This window comes from Pieris rapae, chromosome 19 (assembly GCF_905147795.1).
Source record: "Pieris rapae chromosome 19, ilPieRapa1.1, whole genome shotgun sequence".
Lineage (NCBI taxonomy): Eukaryota > Metazoa > Arthropoda > Insecta > Lepidoptera > Pieridae > Pieris > Pieris rapae.
In genome coordinates this window covers 2,725,333-2,746,595 of record NC_059527.1, presented here as the reverse complement: position 1 = coordinate 2,746,595, position 21,263 = coordinate 2,725,333, and the positions used below count along the sequence as shown (strand labels likewise).

Below are 21,263 nucleotides of genomic sequence, written 5' to 3'. Positions count from 1 at the left end.
CAGCAATAGCGTGCATTGTAAACAAATAAACCATTAATAATAATAAAACGGGTTCCAAAAAACAAGTTACGTTTACAAATATTAAAAAACAAATTTAAAATTAAAATCTTTAATGAAGTTACACACAAACATAATTTAATACAATACAAATGTAATTAGTTATTACGAGGTGCTTATAAAATGTACTATATTTATACGTATAAACAATCAAGCATAGTTTTAATTTGCAGCAAACTCGAATTTTAATATTGTTAAAAAATCATTAATTTAAATATTGAAACCGTCAAAAGTCAAACATATTTTATTAATTGAAATAAATGACATGTGTAACGAACAAAACCACTGTTATATATTTCTACACAAATTACAATAAGCTTTATACGTATAGTTTTGAATTTACCTATCATAACAGTATAAATGGAAAGAGAAAAGCTTACAACTTGTAAGCTTGACGCATCATAAGGTCAAAATAACAATCGTTATCAATAGAGACACCGATAGCGCTGTAGTAGTTCATAAACTCTTCGAGAGTTACCTGAAACAAGTATAAATCATACAGCGGCATAAATAGAAGAATATATAAATATATGCCGGCAACGCACTCGCGAGCCATCTCGGCATTGAAAGTGTCCGTTTGGCCCTTGTTCTATAAAAAAAAAATACAAGACATTGAATTTCCGTTTAATAGCATGATATTCAATAAATAATGACTTAAATATACGCGATTACTCATATATTTAAGACAGGACATGCTGTAAACCACTCGCAAACAAGTCATATGTTATCCTTTTGTTAAAAACCTATGAGTAAACTCACTTTGCCATCCACAGTGCCTTCAGTTTCAAAATTACCGAGAAACTTGGACAAAACTTGATCAGCTGTCTCTTCTCCACTCATGTACCTGAATGTGGGAATTAAATAAATTGTATACTTAGTATTGTCTTTTATTAACATAACCTTTACACATTTAAAAGAGTGTTTTTCTTTAAATATTTTATATTTATGTTGTGCGACTTTATAACTTTAAAATATTTCATACATGAATTTGATAGAATAAAGTAATTTTACTTGGAAAAGTTGACGTGACACCGAAAAGCACTTTTCTACGTATCACAAACACTCGTGTGTGTGAAAATTTAATCAAAATACCTACGCCAATCTGACGAAAAACACGGTAAAAGCATTAACACATTAAGTGCTCTTTTCTCGGATCCGAGTATAGCGGGGCTATAGTAGCGGTTCTGCCCACTCGGATCCAAGCGAGTGCTTTTTAAAACAATAATAATATACATTCAAACATTATAATATGAATGTTACTTAAACAAAATTCGCCATAAAAAGTTTTGTTTTCCGGCTACGTATCCAATTGCTTGAGCATTCAATGTGTTATAATGAATCTTAATTATATTTGTTTTTAACTTAATTTATTGGCGATATTTTTTAGATACTTTAATCCAATTATAGCTAGTAAAAAGCGTAAAATCGCTACCTTGGATGCGAATTCACAGAATAAACATTGCGAATATCGGCTATAGTGATCAAGCCGTCACCAGTCTTGTCTAGTTTCTTAAAAGCTTGCTCAATTATAGCTCGGCGGGATTCTGACATCGGTGGCTGAAAACATCAACAAAATAATTAAACAAAGAATATTAGTATTCTATTATTTTTCCACATGTGTTGGACTAGCGTCCTGAAATTACAATGTGTTTATAACCATAGACTTGAAAAACGTAGTCATTATTTTCATTGTGTATTGTAAATAAACTTTACAATAAAATGGCTAATTCAAGAACCCAACTCCAAATATTACGACTGAAATAAAACATTTAAAATAATTTTTATATAATTTCATATTTATTTACCCAAACTACTCGAGAGAACTCTACCACAAATGATATCTCTTCCTTGTTCGCTTATAAGTATACTAGAATTGGCACTCCGAAGTCAGGTCGATTAATTAAGTTGTCATAAAAAAAGAACCAAAATCAATGTTATCCTTTTAATAACTCAAGTACTTGTTGTATTGTACGCTGCGCACTGTCACAAATCGCAATTCGCAATAAAATACGTGTGGTATACAGAAACCCTACATACTCTTTGTGAAATAACGCTCGCGGTACGAAAACTCAATAATCTAATGAGTAACGTACAATGAGGTGTAACCGCCTCAACAACACCGTTGTACCTATATGATAAGTGATTATAATACATAACATCAAGGTCATAACGTAAAACAACGCTGGAATAATCAATAGCCACATGGTAAATGTATTCAACATTGTTGTCTTGGGTATAGTAGGATACAATAAATTAGAGGTAAGGAATCTTACTATCACAATATATTTTTTTAAGGTAAAAAATATTAAGCTTAGTTAAATAAATGAAATTAAATCACAATTAGTATAATGTATTAAATATTTTTTGTTTGTTTGTTCCCTTTTTTAAATCTTTTTATTGTTAAATATATCATGTATTCCATATTTGGCTATATTCTCAGTGTATAATTTATGTTAGCTGTAGGAGTACTAAATAAATAAATAAATAAATATTATACGTAAATATTGAAGAGACTGGGGCTTGTGCCAAAACCTCACTCGGCGTGGTAAGCGGTCGAAATTGCTGGCAGTGCCTCGAACGCGTACGAATTTACTCAGAGAGGCACTGTTTACGCGTGTCATGCGCACCCTAAATATTATTGCTTGTGAGACGAATATATTAAGTTGCACACTGGCTGAATTCACAAAAATTGCATTATCTATAATTAGGAAATAAGGAAAATAAAATAATAAATAGATTATACTCTGATTTTTAATTCCATATCATTCTGACAGCTACCATTTTGACATGTCAGAGATGGCAAACCTTTTGGTCGGGCACATTTTTCAATTTCAATACGAGTCTGAACATCTGTATCTATATACATACAGTTTATATTTAGTAAGTGAATGTATCGATTTTATTAAATGAGGTGCATTCAAAGTCCATATTCAACACAAACAGTAAAAAACCTAAAGTAAAGATAACATTTCATTTTTAAAAAGGTTTACTAAACCTGGAATTAGTAGCCGGTGATGCCATCTAAAGAATAAAATAAAGTATTTAAAGTTTATTCGATATATTGTTCTTGATATTAAGTAAATATTTAGATTTACCTTTTGTACCTTCATTTTTACTACTCTCAAATGGTTCAAATTTCCCCGTTCTCAGTGGAGAACTTTTTAGTAGCAACGCTTATCTAATGTTAGAATTCTACGAAATGAAAAATCTATAGACGCGCCAACTTTTCATTCATCTTACATTATCATATAACAAAAACATTTACCAACCCTTATTTTCACAAGGAACTCGTCCAAGCTGACAGAACCACTCTTGTCCGTATCGAAGCGGTCGAATAGTTCCTCTGCATCCTGCGCAAATAATAGGTAACTAAAGCGTGTAAATATCGAACGAAAACCAAATGATTTGCATACTCAGCCTGATTATAGAATGTTGAAACCCTGGCTGTTACTATGGTAACCGTCTATAACATGACAATAACATCTTACATTTTATAAGCTGGCTTTGTGTATTGCTAGTTTCGTTAGATTTTGTAGTGAGAGTGTACTCGTGTACTTTTAGGTATTACGCGTCTAGCTATCGTTTTCTAAGAACTATATATTGCGCGCTTTCTTCATTTATACGTATGGACACATTCTGGTGATAAATGAAGAACGGGCAATACAGTAATAGAACTGTAGTCATTGATGTTTATTTTTTAAATACTGAAAACACTATTCTATATATATAGACGAAATAAATTAAATGTGTGACGTCTATTCCAAGTGAGCTCAATTCAATAACTATTCAATAGCGTTTACCATATTAATATAATTAAGATAATTAAATATAATATTAGAATATTTCTATAATACTTACCGCGTTTGATAATTCAACACCCGACTCTCTGATACCGTTGATAAATTCCATTTTATTCAACTGCTTGCTGCCATCATCGTCCATACGACGGAAAACTCTAAATTAAAAAAAGATGATAGAATAATAGCAATTATATAATATAGATTAATATTTTTTATATAATAGGAGGCAAACCGGCAGAAGGCTCATCTGATATTAAGGGATACCGCAGCCCATAGACGCTGACATTGCCAAAAGGCTCGCAAGTGTGTGGACAAACTCAAATTCAAAAAATCTTTATTCATATAGGTAAACATGTACACTTATAAACGTCAAAAAAACAAATTAAATTAATTGTAAATTTATATTGACTACCAGTTCGCTAGTCAAGGGCGTAGAACTGGCAAGAAACTTTCCGCCACAACAAGAGCTGCAACCCTGATGCTCTCGCTTAATCTCAGGGAAAATTCCGTCTCAAAAAAGTGGCAACCCTATACAGGCAAGCCATCCCCCAAGTCCGTCTAAGGGTCACGCTCAATAGCGTCATATACTTCCACCCCGCGACGCCCAGGCCTAGGTTCTTTTATTTTTTTATAATACAGCATACAAAAATACGTGCAACCCTTTATCTACGATCAATCCTTATATTTTATTTGTTAGATAAGAACTTATAACTTGAAGTGTAAGGTTTATATAGAAAAGAAACACAGATATACCTAAAGAGTTTCCATTCCGGAAAACCGAACAGTCTCTGGGGTAGCATAGCAAAATGTTGGTATGTACCAAAACGGTGGGCGTTAAGAAGAGAGTTGGCGGGGCAGCTAGTACATATAACTTAATCAACACTAAGATCTGGATATATTTTTCTTCTTGCACAATATTTTCCTTCAGCAGTAGAATAAAAAGCAATATTACCTTCCCAGGCCTAGAATGCCGACAGCACCACGTGACAGGCACATCAGCCTCAACTTCTCTAGAGGGTCAGTAGTCGAGGAAAGAGCTCTGCTACTCTTCTGCATAAGCTCCTCATCTTGACGTGATGATGCAGACTGCGGTCGGTGCATTGCTACTGCAAAAATATTGTTTATATACTACATCGAAAATATCTCTTTAAATTCCAAAACTAATGTATATTTTTCTATCCCAAGAGATAATATGGCCCAAGTCAGGAATATTTTCAAGGCTACAAGATTTCTTGTTCCTGCGGGATACATGAGAAGCCGGCCACGTCACTGATCTGACATATTCTTTGAATATATATATAAATAAATAAATAAATAAATATTAAGCAAGAAGCAGCACAACTCTCGCTTCACCCTCCTCATTAATACGTTTTACAAACAACAATTTTTGCAGAAAATTTCCAGATGAGGCCTGGACGTCTAAATTGTTGTTCCAGGTATTGGCTCTGATCATTCATAATAATATGTAGGCTTCGTTTGATTAAACATAGTAATTTTTATTTTAATCTGATTTGAATGTGATAAATGTACATCAAATCACTCACATCAAACCCAACACTAGCTTACAATCCAATTGCCTAAAAAGTTGCTAACAAAATTGCTGAATGTTAAATAAATAAATTATAAATACAAACCAAAGCGAATTATATGTAAAACGTAGAGTAATATATAAAGTCCACTGAAAAATTGTAAAGAATAAATAGGGTTGGCAGACGTCAGTCATACTTAAAAATAATTATCGAAACAGATACAAAATTGTATTATGCCCCATTATGTTGTTTCTTCAAACGTCCTCTGACATAACTTTCTGGTATCGAGGTTAATGTTAATACAATTTAATCGATATCTGTCTACTGAATAAGTAACTAGTTAAATCGGTTGAAGACGAAAATTAAATACCTATACCTATACTATTCAGATCGAATTTCTTGGCACAAAATTAATAAAATGTTTTACTTCTCTCACAAATGAACAAATGTTCTTTGCCTAGCAACCGTTTTTTAAATTAAACAAACCCAAATAAATCTTACTTTTTACAATCGTTTCATCAAAATAACAATGTCATTTTAAACACTTAAAATGAAGATTATTCATTTTAAATTCATTCAATTTCAAATATTCTTTATTATATCGCACAAAAATTAATAGTGTTACATGTCCAATGTACATTAATTTCATGGAATGTAACCAACTTAAAACTATACACGTTTTTAAAGCCTTTGCTTTGTAAAAACTTATATAAACTGATAAAATTAAAGTTATGATGTTCTAAAAGGTTTAACAATAACAAACTAAATTTAACAAACAACTACCTGGGAACTATGCGATAAATAGACGAGATTTGCATTTTTGATATCTAATCTACTAACTACTAAATCCACATTAAAATACCTTAAAATATTCCGAAAAAGTGTATATTTCTATAAAACTATGACTTACTATTCGAGCGGGACTTCTTCTTTCCGCGAAACATTATAATTTAACATTAAATACGAGAATACGACTGAAATTCTGTAAACGACTTCATAGTTTACGAAGCGTTTACTTACTGAAGCATCAAACTTTGCGTTCGAACCAATTACAGCACGCCTTGTTTGTTGCTGTATTTCCCATAGGAAACTAGTTCATTGGGTGTAACTAATAATATTAATTAAAAACCCAACCCAGCACATTTATTTCGCGTTGTAAAATGTTGTATTTGTAATCATAAAATTTGATATAATATCTAATAACTTCTAAGTAACAGAAAAATAATTGATGGAAACATATTATAAAATTATAATATATAGAGATGCGTAGACCCATATAGTAAAAATTGCTGATTTTGAGTACATTTGGACTGTAACTAATTCGAAACAGCATTATAATGAAAATTATTTCCATATGACAAAATTTCCTGGAAATTTCTTGATATTGTTTTGCATTGTTAAACTGATAAAGCGGTTAAAACATTTGAAAAATGGATTTCCAAATACTAATATTCCTTCATATTCCTGATATAAATATTGGTGTAAATAGGGATATTAATATTAGATACTATTTATCCCCGATAGCATTTGAAAATATTGTCTTTTGTCGCAATCATTTATAAATATTTAATCTATAAAAGGAAAGTGTAGTGATAAGGGTTGACTAGGGTTCGTAAATCAGAAGATAAATAAATAAAATAAATCAGTGGCGCTACAACCTCTTTAGGTCTTGGCCTCAGATTTCTGAATCTGTTCCATGATCATTTTTAAATATTGTTACGAAGACGGGTCAACTGCAATGTTTTTAGATTTTACCACTAATTAGAGAACTTTCCAGCAGGCTGAAATATGATTTATGACCGTTTCGGGAGAGGGTCATTCACATATTAGAAAATCGAAATTTACATAATGTTGCCGTGGTTTTCAGGAGGCTGAAACATTTTTTCAGTCGGTTTCAGAACACGTATAGACGAATGGTACACTTTTCAGCAGACCCGTTTTCAGGCGTTTTCAGGCCTGGTTATAGCCCTTCGATGAAGGAATATTCTAGAACGAATTTTCTAGGTGTGGGACAAGCACTGTTTGACACGCGAAAGAGAGAAAAGATAAGAACCTTCTCGAAGCTAGACCGAGAACTCTAGAACGCCGTACGACAAGCACGTAGCAGTGTGCGAAAGAGATAGCAAGTACGCGCGTTCTAGAATTAGGCGATCGCTACTCAGTAGCGCTCCCGCCTAGAAAGTTCTCGTAAACATCGGAAACATCGTTCGAGATTCTTCCCAGGGATATATAAGCGAGCCAAAACGCGACCACTCAGTTCAGTTTTGAATGCGATTCCAAGCGATAAACAGCGAAGAGAAAAAGTGCGATTAAGTGATACCAGTGATAAAGTACTGAGTGATTTAAGTGATTAGTGACAGTGTTTCATTGTGTGTGTTATTAGTGTTTTTCTGTGCGTAATTTCAAGATATTAGTGTAAACGAATTCCTTATAGATTTTATTGAAATAAACCCTTGAATAATTCGACGGCGTTTTCTATCCGATCCCCTAGCTCGTAACAATATTATAGGCAAGTAGATGATCAGTCTCCAGTGCCTGACAAACGTCGTCGACTTTTTGGGTCTAAGACATGTCGGTTTCCTCACGATGTTTTTCTTCGCCGTTCGAGCAAATGTTAAATGCGCACATAAAAAGAAACTCCATTAATAATAATAATAATAATAATAATTTATTTATTGCACGAATATGGTATAAAATGTCAAGGTGGTACAATTGTCAGTCGTTCGCATATTCTGCCACACACAGTGGCGCGCAAATTTATCTTAGTTTAGATTTTACATTATTAGTCAGATTCATATCAATTAAGTCAATTATTATACATAATTAAATTTATATAAATTACCATGTCTCACACAAATAATCGTTTATTGAGTAGTACGTTTTTTCTAAAAGTAATGCACTAAGTCGCTTTTTAAAGATTCTTGTCGGAAGATCTTTAAGTTCTTTCGGTAATCTATTGTAAATTTTAATTGCCATACAGAAGGCGTTTTTCCGAAATAATTCTAAATTTATTTTTGGCACAGCCAATTTCTCCCCATGTCTACTACTTACTACATTCGATTTAAAAATATGTATATTTCTGTGTACGAACAGGGACATTTCTAATATATAAATACATGGAAGAGATAACACTTTGAGTCTCTTAAATAGAGGCACGCAACTATCGATGCAATTTGCTCCACAAATTGCTCTAATACATTTTTTTTGGGCCTTAAATACCCTATTCACTTCGACTGAATTTCCCCAAATTATAATTCCATATCTAATTATAGATGCAATATATGCATGATAAGCAGCTAATACCGCAGCATGGTTAACAGTTTCCCTTAGTCGTTTTAACACAAAAACAAAACGGTCTATTTTGTTCTGTAATTTTTCAATATGTGATTTCCAATTACAAAATTTATCTATCGTTATACCTAAAAATACACACTCGTTCATTATGTCCAGTTTATTGTGTTTATATTGTACGTCTATTAGTGTTTTAGAGTTATATGTCTGAAAATGAATTATGTTAGTTTTGGTCATGTTTATTTGTAGGTTATTTGAATTCATCCAGTTGATGGCGTCGTCTAGAGATTTAATTAAGTTGTTTTTTAAATCTTGGTCGTTTTTGCCTTTTATTATAAGTGTAGTGTCATCAGCAAATAGTATACAGTTCTGGTGTATAGCATCTGGGAGGTCATTTATGTATGTTAGAAAAAGTAGTGGGGCCAAAATACTGCCCTGAGGTGTTCCGTACTCATTTTTCTTATAGTTGGATCTATAGGTTTTTTGTTTTAGTTTACAAATCTTTGTTATTTCCACATATTGCATTCTATTTTCAAGGTAACTTTTCACCCAGTTATAGGCATTACCTCTTATTCCGTAGCATTCTAATTTTTTTAAAAGTCTTTCATGGCATACAAAGTCAAAAGCCTTTGTCATGTCTAAAAAGATGCAACCTACAAGCATTTTATGATTTAAGCATTCAGTAATTTGTTTAACTAGGGTAAAGCACGCAAGGGTAGTGGAACGATTTTTCCTGAAGCCAAATTGTTCTTTTTTTAGAATATCGTATGATAAAAAGAAATTCTCTATTTTATTATACATGACTTTTTCGAAAATTTTAGATAATATGGGAATTAAAGTTATTGGTCTATAATTAGTCATTTGTGTTTTTGCTCCTTTTTTATGTAATGGTTTGATAATTGATATTTTTAGTTTTTCAGGAAAGATCCCTTCTACTATCGATAGATTAATTATGTATGTCAGTGGATCAAGTAGGTATAATGCGCATGATTTAATTGTTTTGGTATCTAAATTATCGTATCCTGTAGATTTTGTATTTTTCAACGATGTAATAATTTTTAGTATATCCGTGTTATTTATGGGGGAAAGAAAAATACTTTTATGGTTTAGAGGGATTTTAGCTTCTGGCAAATTGTTTGTTTTATTTTTAGTAGGCAGTGAGGTAAAATAGTCATTAAAAAAGTTGCATATTTCATGCGGTGATTCATATGTTTTGTTATCGATATTAATTGCTTCTATTCCTGAATTAAATGTCATGTCTCGTGTATTAGTTTTAATTACATTCCAGGCTGCTCTAGTTTTGTTTTTTGCGGAATTTATGTATTCTGCATTATTAAGTTGATGGGATTTATGTATACATTTTTTTAAGATAGATGAGTATTTATTATATGCAGACTTATTTTGTTTTTTATTGTGCTTATTTAAATGATATTTTAGGTATAACGTTCTTTTTCTTATACAACATTTTTTTAGCGCTTTAGTAAAGAATCTATTTTTGATAGGCTTGAATGTATTTTTGATTTTTAAGATCGGAAAGCACAAATTGTAAAATAATGTTATAGTGTCATGGAAGTTGTCGAATGCTTCATTTGTTGTTGTGGAGCTGTATACGTCCGAGAAGGTAAGGCTTGATAGACACCTCATAAATGTATTAGTGTTTTCTCTATTGAGTTCTCGTCTGTATATATACCAGTACTTTGGGATATCTTTCAAGTTTTCGTTTTCTTCGAGTGTAAAAGTCAGCGATTGTGCGGTCTCATGGTCTGAAAGTGCCAAGTAGTGGAGGCTCGCTTGTGTGTCATTTATGTTACTTGCTATTAAGTCTAAGCAGGCGTTTTTACGTGTTGGGAGCTTTATATGATTTTGTAAATTATTATTTTGAAGAATAGAGATAAGTTCTCGGGAATTTTTATCATTTTTTAAAATATCAATGTTCCAGTCTCCACATAATATTAGTTTTTTGTTGCGTTTCCTGCATAGGTTACTTAAAAGTTGTTCTAAATTATATAAAAAAGGTGTTACATCTAACTTAGGAGTCCGGTAAATACATATTATTATTAAGTTGTATTTACTTATTTCAACGCCGCAAAATTCGAATTGAAGAGGTATTGCGAGTCTAGGGTAACAAATTTCCTTGTATTTTAAATTGTTTTTTATTAAGACGCACGAACCTCCTCGGCGTTGGTTAGGCCGAGAAAATGAAGAGACTAATCTATAATTATTTATCTTAACGTTGGATTCACTACCTTGTTTAATAAAAGTTTCTGTGAAACATATGATGTCTACATTTCCTAAATTTCTTTGCAGGTCTATGATGGCTATATTAATCAGATCTTGTTTGTTAAGCAACCCTGCTATATTTTGATGGATGAGTCTTAATTTATTTTGCTTATTAGTTGCAACGAAAAAAATTCTCACCGGAAGGCTGGTTTTTATTTATAATATTGGTACTTGGCATTTTAAAAAAATTTGTTATTTTTAATTGTACAGTGCGAGTTGAGTTTGTGTGACTATGGATGGATTTATTGTTGAGATTTGTCTTATGCTGTGTATAATATCGAATGTACTCGATTTCCGCGTTTATCTTATCACATAAATTGAAGAGGTGTTTTGTATGAGAATAGGGTGTGTTTTTATCGTATTTCGAGTGGCGTATTTTTAAGTAGTGGCAATATTTATAATTAGATATTATAGATTCTAAATGAAAGTTAATTAATTTTACATTTAAGTGAGTATTATACTGTACATTTGTTATAAACACCTTTTGCTGTCGCAGTAGGTATAGCACATTACACAATTGTGCGATGAAGGCATAAGGCCGTTTATCATTTGCACCTATTACCAACATTACAATGTCCTTGGGCTTAATTATGGACTTATTAATCTCACCAATACAGCTACTAAGAATCTGTGCACTAGTAGCATTGGGCTTTATAAACGAAGTTATTTTGTAATTTTCCTTTTGCATATTTGATCTTGATTTTATTAGTTTATGTGTTAAGCCACAAGCTTGCTGATCCCCAAATATTATTATTTTGGGTTGATTTTCTATTGCTTGACCATTTACCGTCTTGACATTGTCGTTTTGAATATCTGATTTTGTTGTTCTTATAGTGACATCTATTGGCAGCTCCCTAATATTCTGATTGTGGTTTTCAATATTTGGTGGGAATTCTTGTATACTGCGCTTTTTAAGTTCTTTATATTTGGAAGGGCAGTGACTGCAGGCGGATTCTGCATTTTCTTGGTTTTGCTTTTGTGGTAATGTGTTGGCAGTAATATTATTGGAAGGTGAAGAATAATTTTGTTTTAGTTTATTTATAGTTTCCTTCTGTTGTATAATTTCAAGGCTTTTGGTGGAATTTTCAAGTGATAGGTTCTTAATTTTTTGATGTGCTGAATCTAATTCTAATTTTAATTTTTTTATTTGCTCCAGTAATTCGTAATGTTCATCTAAACCTCTCGTAGATATTTCTGGTAAACTTCTTGGATCAGAAAAGTCATAGTTTGATTGAGCAGAACTAGATGAAATGTTAAGTGATTCAATAGATCTTCTTTGCTTTCTTCTTTTGGTAACATAGTCGTTTTCCATTATTAAAAAAAAAAAAAAAAATGAAAATATGATTAACAGACGTTTGGCTTGAACCGACGTGATTCGAACCAGGACACGTAATAGTAACCTATGTATCTGAGGTAAGTCGATAGTACCATTAGCCAACAGGCCTATTACGTATGCTTCGAAGTTAACTATTATTTATTTATATTTGTGTAAATTGCGTTGAAAAAACGTTAGAATTCAACTGACGTGAGTCACATCGAAGAACAAAGGATTCACTTAATTTTTAAGTTTCTTCACTTTTATTGCAGTTTACTAGTTTGTAGCACTTCACCGGTAAGGTTGTCACTTTTTAAGTTTGTAAATTGATTGGGAATTGTATTTTTAAGCAAAATATGGTTTTATGTAAAATGTTAGGGGCCAAACATTTTATTGTTAATATTGTCACTGTTTCATAAAGAAGTACTTGTTTAATATTACCATCACAAAGATAACTTTTACAAACTTCACTGATTAACTTTTTGATTGAAATAATGCAATGAAACTATTTATAAACAATAAAATACACGGAGCTATTGTTTACAGGCCAGCGCCATCTTATATTTTTTTTCATTGGTGCACAGCCGGGGATCGAACCTACGACCTCAGGTATGAGAGTCACATGCTGAAGCTACTAGGCCAACACTGCTCAAATAGATCAGAAGAATTATTTATTAAATTTACTGAAATAAATCCGATAAATTTTAGTTCTTGAGAATACAAATATTATATTTACTACACAATTTGTTAGACATTGTTTTGTTCAGTATTATTTTTGGTCCCGCATTGCCTTCAAGTCAAAGTCAGTCGAAGACACTAGTATCGTATATGTTAAAATAATTATCGTGACGAGCACTTTTACTAAATTAACTAGGTCAAGATGTTTTGTTAAAGGTTCAGGGACGAAAACGAAACCATGTTGTCCTTCGCCGAAATAAATTAAATTAACAAAACGTAATTCCCATTTCGAGCCATACCTAGATTTTATCGCACAATAGAGTTTATTATTTCGACTGGTTTATTTGCTTTAGAAAATACTTTTCACGGCTTTTTATTCGTCGCCTCAGTATGTGAACTAAAGCTCAAAAGAAAATAATTCAATGTTTAAAAGTTCTTGTATCTATTTTCACGTAAAATTCCACTATCGATCGACCTTGCTGCAGTTCAAGTGACTCAATAACACAATCCGATAGAAATTTTCAGTGAAATGTTTCATGACACGTATTTGCACCGCAAATAGATAAAACCTATTTGTATTTGTAAATAACAAATCCGGGAGCAAACGGGCAGTTAAGTAACAGGCCGCTCCATCGTCACATTGCCAGAGGGCTCGCAGGTGCGTTGCCGGCCTTTTAATAATTGGTACGCTCTTTTCTTGAATCAAATCAAATCAAAATTTATTTATTCATGTAGGTAACAATGTACACTTATGAACGTCAAAAAAAAGAAATATTAAATGAATTTAATTTTACATTTACTGCCAGTTCTCAAATCAAGGGCGTAGAACGGAAGAGAAGAACTGGCAATAAACTCTCCGCCACTCTTTGTAATCGCCAAGTTTTTTTTACACAATGTGTGAAGGACCCATTATCGAATTGATTCGAAAATACATCGGTTGGCAACTGGGTCTACGTGTTTAAAAGTTACGTAAAGTGAGGGGAAGAGATATTATAATTAAAGACACTTATGTTTAGGTTTTGATTTATTATTATTACCTGGACATAATAAGGGTGTAAAAATGGGATCGTGACGGTCGCGTGTCGAAATGTATTGGAATATAACACGATAGCTATTTTACGACGTACGCTAGCCCTTTCATACTGTTTGCTTTCAATACATTAGTCACCCTTGCGTACCTTGCTTATAGAGGGTTATCAAAACTCTTGGACTCTTACATATAGAAATTATACAATTAATATTTAGCCTGAGTAGCCTAATTAGATGATAAACGATTTACCGTTTAGTTACAAAAAACTGATAAGTATAGAATATTTTTCTATAAAAAAACTGATATACCTATAATATTTATATTTCTTTAGTTTCATGATTATTTGACAGTCTAATAGGCAAGTACACACCACCATCAAATTTTCGGCAAGTCGGTTTCCTCACAATATTCCCTTCATTAACGCACATAGACTGGAGCCACTACACCAACAGTTCTCTCATTAGCCAAAGTGACTAAAGCCTTATTTATTAAAATTATGAAATATAAAAAGAAATCAGTCTTATTTCGACCTAATGAAATGAATGAAAAATGAGAAATAATCTTAGTGTAAACTAAGTAATTCTAAATCCTATTTATCCAACGTACGACGATGTGTCAACATACAATTAATTACAATACTACTACAGTAGGTGTAATTAGCTTCTATGCTAGTGTAGCCTACTGTAGTTAGTATAATTATATTTCTTGACCTAGCTAACGTATCGATCGTATGATAATATGATGATACTGATAAAACTTTGATCACTTTTTTAATTGTTTCACAAATGACACTAGGATTTACGACTTAATTATACCTTAAGCTACATTGTTTTAACATCATACATAATAAAAATAAGAATAATAGTTTTTTTTATAAAATACTTATATTACATAGAGTAAACTATTCAAGGGAAACGGTAGGAGAACTTATGTGAAACGTTGAAACTTTTAACACAGCGCCACCTGTTAGAATTGTTAATTGATACAATATTTGCAATTTAAACAAATATTTGCAAATAAAATAATTTTACGGGTATAAATTGAGATGTAAGCTATCCTATCTTTTAAGTTAGATCAAACTGCACACGGTGTGCAAATTTGATTGATATCGGTTCAGTAGTTTAGGAGACGTTCGTTAAGTTATATAAAGCCCAGTTCTCGAATAGCTTTATAATTCGCAGAATTCAATATCGCCGACCTTGGGTTTCTACTACAATTGAAAAAGGACGCTGCCGACAAATAAGAGAAAGAGAGAGACTTAGTCAGTTTATACTAAGCGAATGCGTACTTTCCGTCTAGAGCGTGTTGGTGGCGCAGTGGGGTTTTAGTTGGTATGCAAGTCCCAACTCCCACAAATTCCTCCGCCCCAAGAGAAATTAATAATTTAATTATCTTCGAACATAATATTGTTTTTTAATTTTGTTTTGAGTTGCAGAGTTCGGCGACTGATATCTCTTCACTTTCTCTAGCTCTTCACTTTGGAACAGCGTTATGTGCGAATAAAATATTCTACCCTCATTGAAATATCTGGTCTACCCGCATACATTTTAATCTTATCAATAGAGAAATTTTAACGGTATCATTATCTACTTTGTAACTCTATAACGCGAAACCAGAACCGGGTCAGGATTAAAGATACAGATGGTTTTAACACACGATTTAGAGGCTTGGGCATAAATTCGTCAATTTAATAATTTCGATGCCTTTCCTTTTATTTTTATACCTTGTCTGCTTTTCTAATCCATCTCTAAGTATTTGTTTGAAAATGATCCGTGAAAACTTTGGATAGTCTTTTTCATAAAACATGGATAGTCCAGGACCTGGTTGGCACATCGCCTTCTTAAGTTCTCATGTCATATTCACACGTATAACATATTCCTTTTCCATATTTGTGTATTATCATGATTCATGTGGGATTTTAAATAATAAATTACTTAAATTAAATGATGAAATGCGGAACGAATAAGCGACGGCACTAAATATGATCGAATTAATTATTAATATAATTTAAAAAGCACGTATGTAATTTATTAAGATAATTTCTCACATTACCAATAATTAAATAACTTACCAGCGTCCATAATGTTCAGATTATTGTCCTTCTTGTCGCCTTTATTTGTTTGTTTCGCCGAATTCTCGTAGTTGAAGCAAGCTGTAAAGAAACACACCTTTAAAGTATTTCCAAGTATTTTATAAGCATATTTGCCATAGAATATATCAAAAGAAGAAAACAATGCAACCTAAGTCTTCCCACCACGGTTGGTCGCCTTGGGAAGATCAGACCACCGCCCTCTAACAATAAACATAATATAGGTAATACCAATAGAATTAAAAGGCTATATTATTATATAATGCCACCTAAGAGGAATTTTATCGAACAATTACATTATTTAATTAACAACGAAGTTAAAATTTATATCTTATTTATATAATAAATCAAACTGCCAGAAAATTCTGATTTAATCATATTAAACAATTTATTAACACCAAAAACAAAAAAAATGACCTGGGTAACAGTTTGGGAACAGTTTCTTCCAAGAAAAAAAATTCCCTCGCTTTTTTGTATTCTAATGACAATTACCCAAAGACAATCCCAACATATGACTCGGCAAATAGATGACAAATCAGTTTATCAAGGTATGGCCCTGTGCATGTGAAGCGTGACAGAAACAATTGAGTATAAATAGCCGTGATTACGTTAATAATAGATAGTATCTATGTAGAATATAGGTGCCGTGTGAAATACATACATATATAGGTATATATTTAGTTTACAGGTAATCCGTAATAGTTTAGACTAGAAACCTCGCGTTCATTTTACATTTGTCATATACACGACGTAATCAAGAATAATTAACAATAAACTGTCTTATAAAATAGATTTTTTCTACAGCCTTTAGTTTCCGCTTAAATAATAATGGCAAACTGTAATCTGTAGTTAAAAACAGTCGTAACCGACATCGATTAGCGTGTCCGAACTCACCTTTTAAAATTGAACTTAAAAGCCGTCTATGCCCTATAACAACTCTTACAATAATGTTTCATGTGTATATGGAATATCGATTTTTATAATCACTGGATACGAACAAAAAGTAACAGTTTAAACTGATAGAAATCCACTATAGCTATTCATACATGCATTAGAATTGTGGTCAAACATAATAATACTCAACAACAAAGTCTCGCTTTCGGATCTAATTTTTTTATCGTAATTGGAAAAAACTATAAGGAAAAAATTCTGTGTCATAAGAAATGATTAAGAGCCAAGTCTACAAATACGTGTAGGATTTTAAAACATGGGAGGCATAGTTCGTAGCTAAAATTGACGACAAAGTATCGGCTGGCAGTTAAATATTTCATTTCTTATAAAAGAAGCGGACGCAAATATGTAACTACCCCAATGGGAGGATTTGGGACTTACCTACATAGCAAACAAATTACATTACCTACTACATAAACAATATTCAGCAAAACTAGTTTCGGTCGCTCAACTGGAAACGAAAACTATGTCCTTTAATAATCATTTCTCAAAGATGAAATACCCAACCTACCTAATAATCGATTCCTGTATACGATTTGTATCCGTAATTTCACTAAACTAGGACAAAGTAAGCATCTAAAACCTAGATGAGACTAACATATAAGTGACAGTTTTAACCTTCATCCATGTTTGGTTTGAGATGAGTCAGTACTACGTAGGTATCTTGAATCAAAGAGGAAAATTAAAAAGTAACTACTAAACTGCGCTATCACTTTTATATTCTAGTGTTAGTTATCGGTACCCGAACGAATGAATTACAAAATGGCTGTATAAAGAGAAATTGTTGTAAAATATTACAAAATACGTATGGAGGATTTCCAGATCTTTCTATTTGACACGTTTTATAAATATAATTGATATATAGAGTAATTGTGGCACAATAATATCAACTATTGTGTTCTTTGAAATATTACTAGGTACGCTTTTTAGGACACGTTTACGCTTACCCGCCATAGAGGCGCTGCTCATTCGTCCTCTTGTAAAATCAATTTTGATATTTTTACGTGCTCACAAAAAATAAAAAATTCAGAAAAGCGAATTAAGCAAGGAGAAACAGTTTTGGACATATAAGGTACAAATATTACTGACAGTCTATTGTAAGTCTACGACTTTTTTAATAACTGCCAGTAGGTATACTTATCGCTTCCTAAAACATATTTGGCTCCTTTAATAATATGATATTACAATACTATTTTAATAATAAAAAAAATTATAAATTCCTTTAATCGACACTTTTAATTATACGTTTGTTTGTTATAAGTAACAGATCGTATTGACTATTGAGGGTATAGGGCGAGAATGTCAGCGCAGTGACATACTCAATACTCACTCTTTACGGCTGAAAGATGACTCATGACTGATAAATGACATTGTCATTGGACACTGACATAATAATTTACATACATAACAACAATAAACAATTCGGTTAGTTTTTGGTAGTAATTGTAAAAAATATTTTATATTTGAGATCAAAGTATCTCCGTTAACATCGAATAACATTTGAAAGTGATTAAAGTAACATGGCACCAGGCAAGAAGTTTGTGCGAGGTAAAAGATCTAACCAACACGTTCCAAGAGACTACGCAGAATCAATGCAGGAATTAACTATCCACTCTCCAGAAGATAGTGATAATGATTCCAATAACTCAAGTGATGAAGGTACGGAGGCAGAATTTACTGTCAGTATGTGGGATTTAAATCATTGCGACCCAAAAAAATGTTCCGGCCGGAAACTCTTACGACATAACCTTATAAAAAACCTTAAATTAGGTCAAAGATTTCAAGGACTCGTTTTGTCCCCAGTAGGTAAACAATGTGTTAGTCCTAATGACAAAGAAATAATCTCAAAGTTTGGGTTAGCGGTAATTGATTGTTCTTGGGCTAAAATAGATGAGACGCCATTTAATCGAATGAAATCACCACATCCTCGCTTACTGCCTTTCTTAGTAGCTGCAAACCCTATAAACTATGGGAAACCCTATCAGCTTAGTTGTGTTGAGGCATTAGCGGCAGCTATGTTTATAACTGATCATAAAAAAGAGGCCAAGTTTTATTTATCAAAATTCTCATGGGGACACTCATTTTTAGAATTAAATTCTGAAGCATTAGATGCATATGCAGCATGTACTGATAGTAAAAGTGTCTTGGAAGCTCAGAATAAATATCTTCAAGATGTTGCAAACGAAAAAGATACAAGATCTATGTGGCCATCAAGTAGTAGTTCGGACTCAGAAAGTGAAAGTGAAAAATGTTAATTGTAGTTTTTATGTTGTACCAAACAATTGTAATTTATATTTTATTATCATATCCTATGAAATATACTAATGAGATAACTTGTCCGTTTTTTAACCCTTTTTTTATATTGTGGACCTATTTAGTATAATATTTTATTACTTTCTAATACAATAAAAGGCGATTTAAATTTTTTTTATTTGACAGAATAAGACAATTTGATTTCTTTCTGTGAGTTATATTTTTTCTAGAATTATCTATTTATTCAAATTGCTTTTTTTAATGTTATGTAATCTTGTTAATAGAAATCACCGGTTACTTATAGGAAATATTTAAAGAATAGAATTTACATGTATATTTTGTTCTGATTCTGACTTTATTTGGTTTTGATGATGAGGTGAGAATGTGAGAAATCATGAAATAGCTGTACATACATATGTATAAAATAATATATACTTTAAGTTAAAAAATAAAATATCGTAGAAAACTTAACCATTCAGATTCTTTAATTATCTCAGTTAGACCCATGAAAGAATCTACTGCATGTTGAATGATTATACTCAATATGGGCAAAACTGTTTTAAGTGAACAGCACCGATAATCAATTCAAAGCCCTCATAATTATTTTATATTTGTTAATGATGCTTAAAATAATTGCATATCTTAATATCATATCTAAACTACTGAACCAATATCAATCAAATTTACACACCGTGTACAGTTTGTTCTAACTTAAAAGATAGGATAGATATATATATTCATATAAGTCTATTGTACGTGTGTACGTCACTGAACTTCTCTTAAATTGCTGGACCGATATGAATAATTTTTTTGTATGTGTTTGGGTGGCCCTGGATTATATAGATTCACAAATCAGCTCGGCAGATGACAGTCGGTAATTTTCATACTTTGTTTAATATGCAGGACAATGTCTGTAAGGTCCGCTAGTGCACTATAAGTTTTAATAAATTATAAAAAATTATGTCAATATAGAATACATATTTTTAAAATCCCCTATTTGTTTTGACGACATCTATAATATTACTACAGAACTTTCAAATTATTGGTAAATGTTGAAAGCGTCATCTAGCATAACATTAAACCTTAGGGGACACGAACTGCCGATAGATGTCATTCCCTGCCACGCCACGCGCTTAAAGTTCCAACGTTTGCTTTACTTTGGCCGTTGGCGTCCCGTTGGGGCCGTTGGCAATTGGCCCGTAGAAGTTTAGTTTGGTTTTGAATTTGTGTTGGAGGTGACATACGTGACGCGGAGTAATTGTTTGAAACTCGCGGGATAACTTATTTCACTTTTTGTGAATGTGGTTAGTAACATTTTGTGTTGTGTTGTGATAAAGTGAACTTGATTTTGTTTTAGAGGACAACTATAAAGAGTCAAGTAAGTTTATTAGTATTTTGTAAAGCCTTAAGTTGCAACCTGTCACGCAGGTGTCTCGAACTCAAGTCACTAACCTCTGATGAATAAAAACTAACAACTTTCTTCGTCTTGATTGACAAGAGAGAAGAGATATATAAATATTTGTAAGTCTGGGTACTTAAACAAAACTTTCTTAATAATTTTTTGTTGTCTAAGTCTCAGGAACAAGACAGTCTTGTTAAATATTCTAACACAACAGATATAGGTATAAGGTACGTATAGCAACAAATAGGTAGGTAGTAGGTATGTAGGCTCTACACTGCTCAACTTACCGTAATATTTTAACACCTAAAACCCTTTTTCAAATAAGTCACTTCTTCGTCTTCTTTTAATATTTTATAGGAAAGAACCTATATTCTATATTTTATAACGGAAACCCAAAAACTCTCGAGTTAGGGTGCAATTTATGGTTTAAAATGTGAGTTAGCTATATAAATACTATGTATTTGTTTTTGTCAGTGTAAAATATTTAATCGTTTTGTAGTATCTTGCTAGTAGAGCTACGTTTTTTTATCGCGTTGTTCGAGACTGAACGTTTTTCCGATACCATTCTACTATTTTCTTTTTATTTTT

At 32.1% G+C, this 21,263-nt stretch overlaps 2 protein-coding genes across 10 annotated transcripts in view; one reads left to right on the top strand and one right to left on the bottom strand.

The window, feature by feature from the left end:
* Window positions 1–93: 93 nt before the first annotated feature.
* The window catches only part of LOC110999078 (calcyphosin-like protein), a 49,104-nt gene continuing 27,934 nt past the window's right edge, over window positions 94–21,263 (bottom strand). The window contains exons 1-8 of one of the 9 annotated variants that reach the window (XM_022267969.2): window positions 17,968–18,090; window positions 16,052–16,132; window positions 4,810–4,963; window positions 3,916–4,012; window positions 3,327–3,407; window positions 1,490–1,614; window positions 817–901; window positions 94–535 (exon numbers count right to left, since the gene is read on the bottom strand). In XM_022267969.2, coding sequence (XP_022123661.1) covers window positions 434–535; window positions 817–901; window positions 1,490–1,614; window positions 3,327–3,407; window positions 3,916–4,012; window positions 4,810–4,963; window positions 16,052–16,132; window positions 17,968–17,989 — 747 coding nt within the window. In that variant the 5' untranslated portion in view covers window positions 17,990–18,090 and the 3' untranslated portion in view covers window positions 94–433. Of the gene's footprint in view, window positions 536–816; window positions 902–1,489; window positions 1,615–3,326; window positions 3,408–3,915; window positions 4,013–4,809; window positions 4,964–6,296; window positions 6,418–16,051; window positions 16,133–16,486; window positions 16,506–16,963; window positions 16,983–17,531; window positions 17,665–17,967; window positions 18,091–21,263 lie in introns of those variants that run through there. The other 8 variants (XM_022267974.2, XM_022267972.2, XM_022267973.2 and 5 more) reach the window with 8 other exon arrangements.
* On the top strand, window positions 18,389–19,364 carry LOC110999079 (18S rRNA aminocarboxypropyltransferase). The gene has a single exon (XM_022267976.2). The coding sequence runs from the start codon at window positions 18,541–18,543 to the stop codon at window positions 19,273–19,275; it is 735 nt and encodes a 244-aa protein (XP_022123668.2). The 5' UTR covers window positions 18,389–18,540; the 3' UTR covers window positions 19,276–19,364.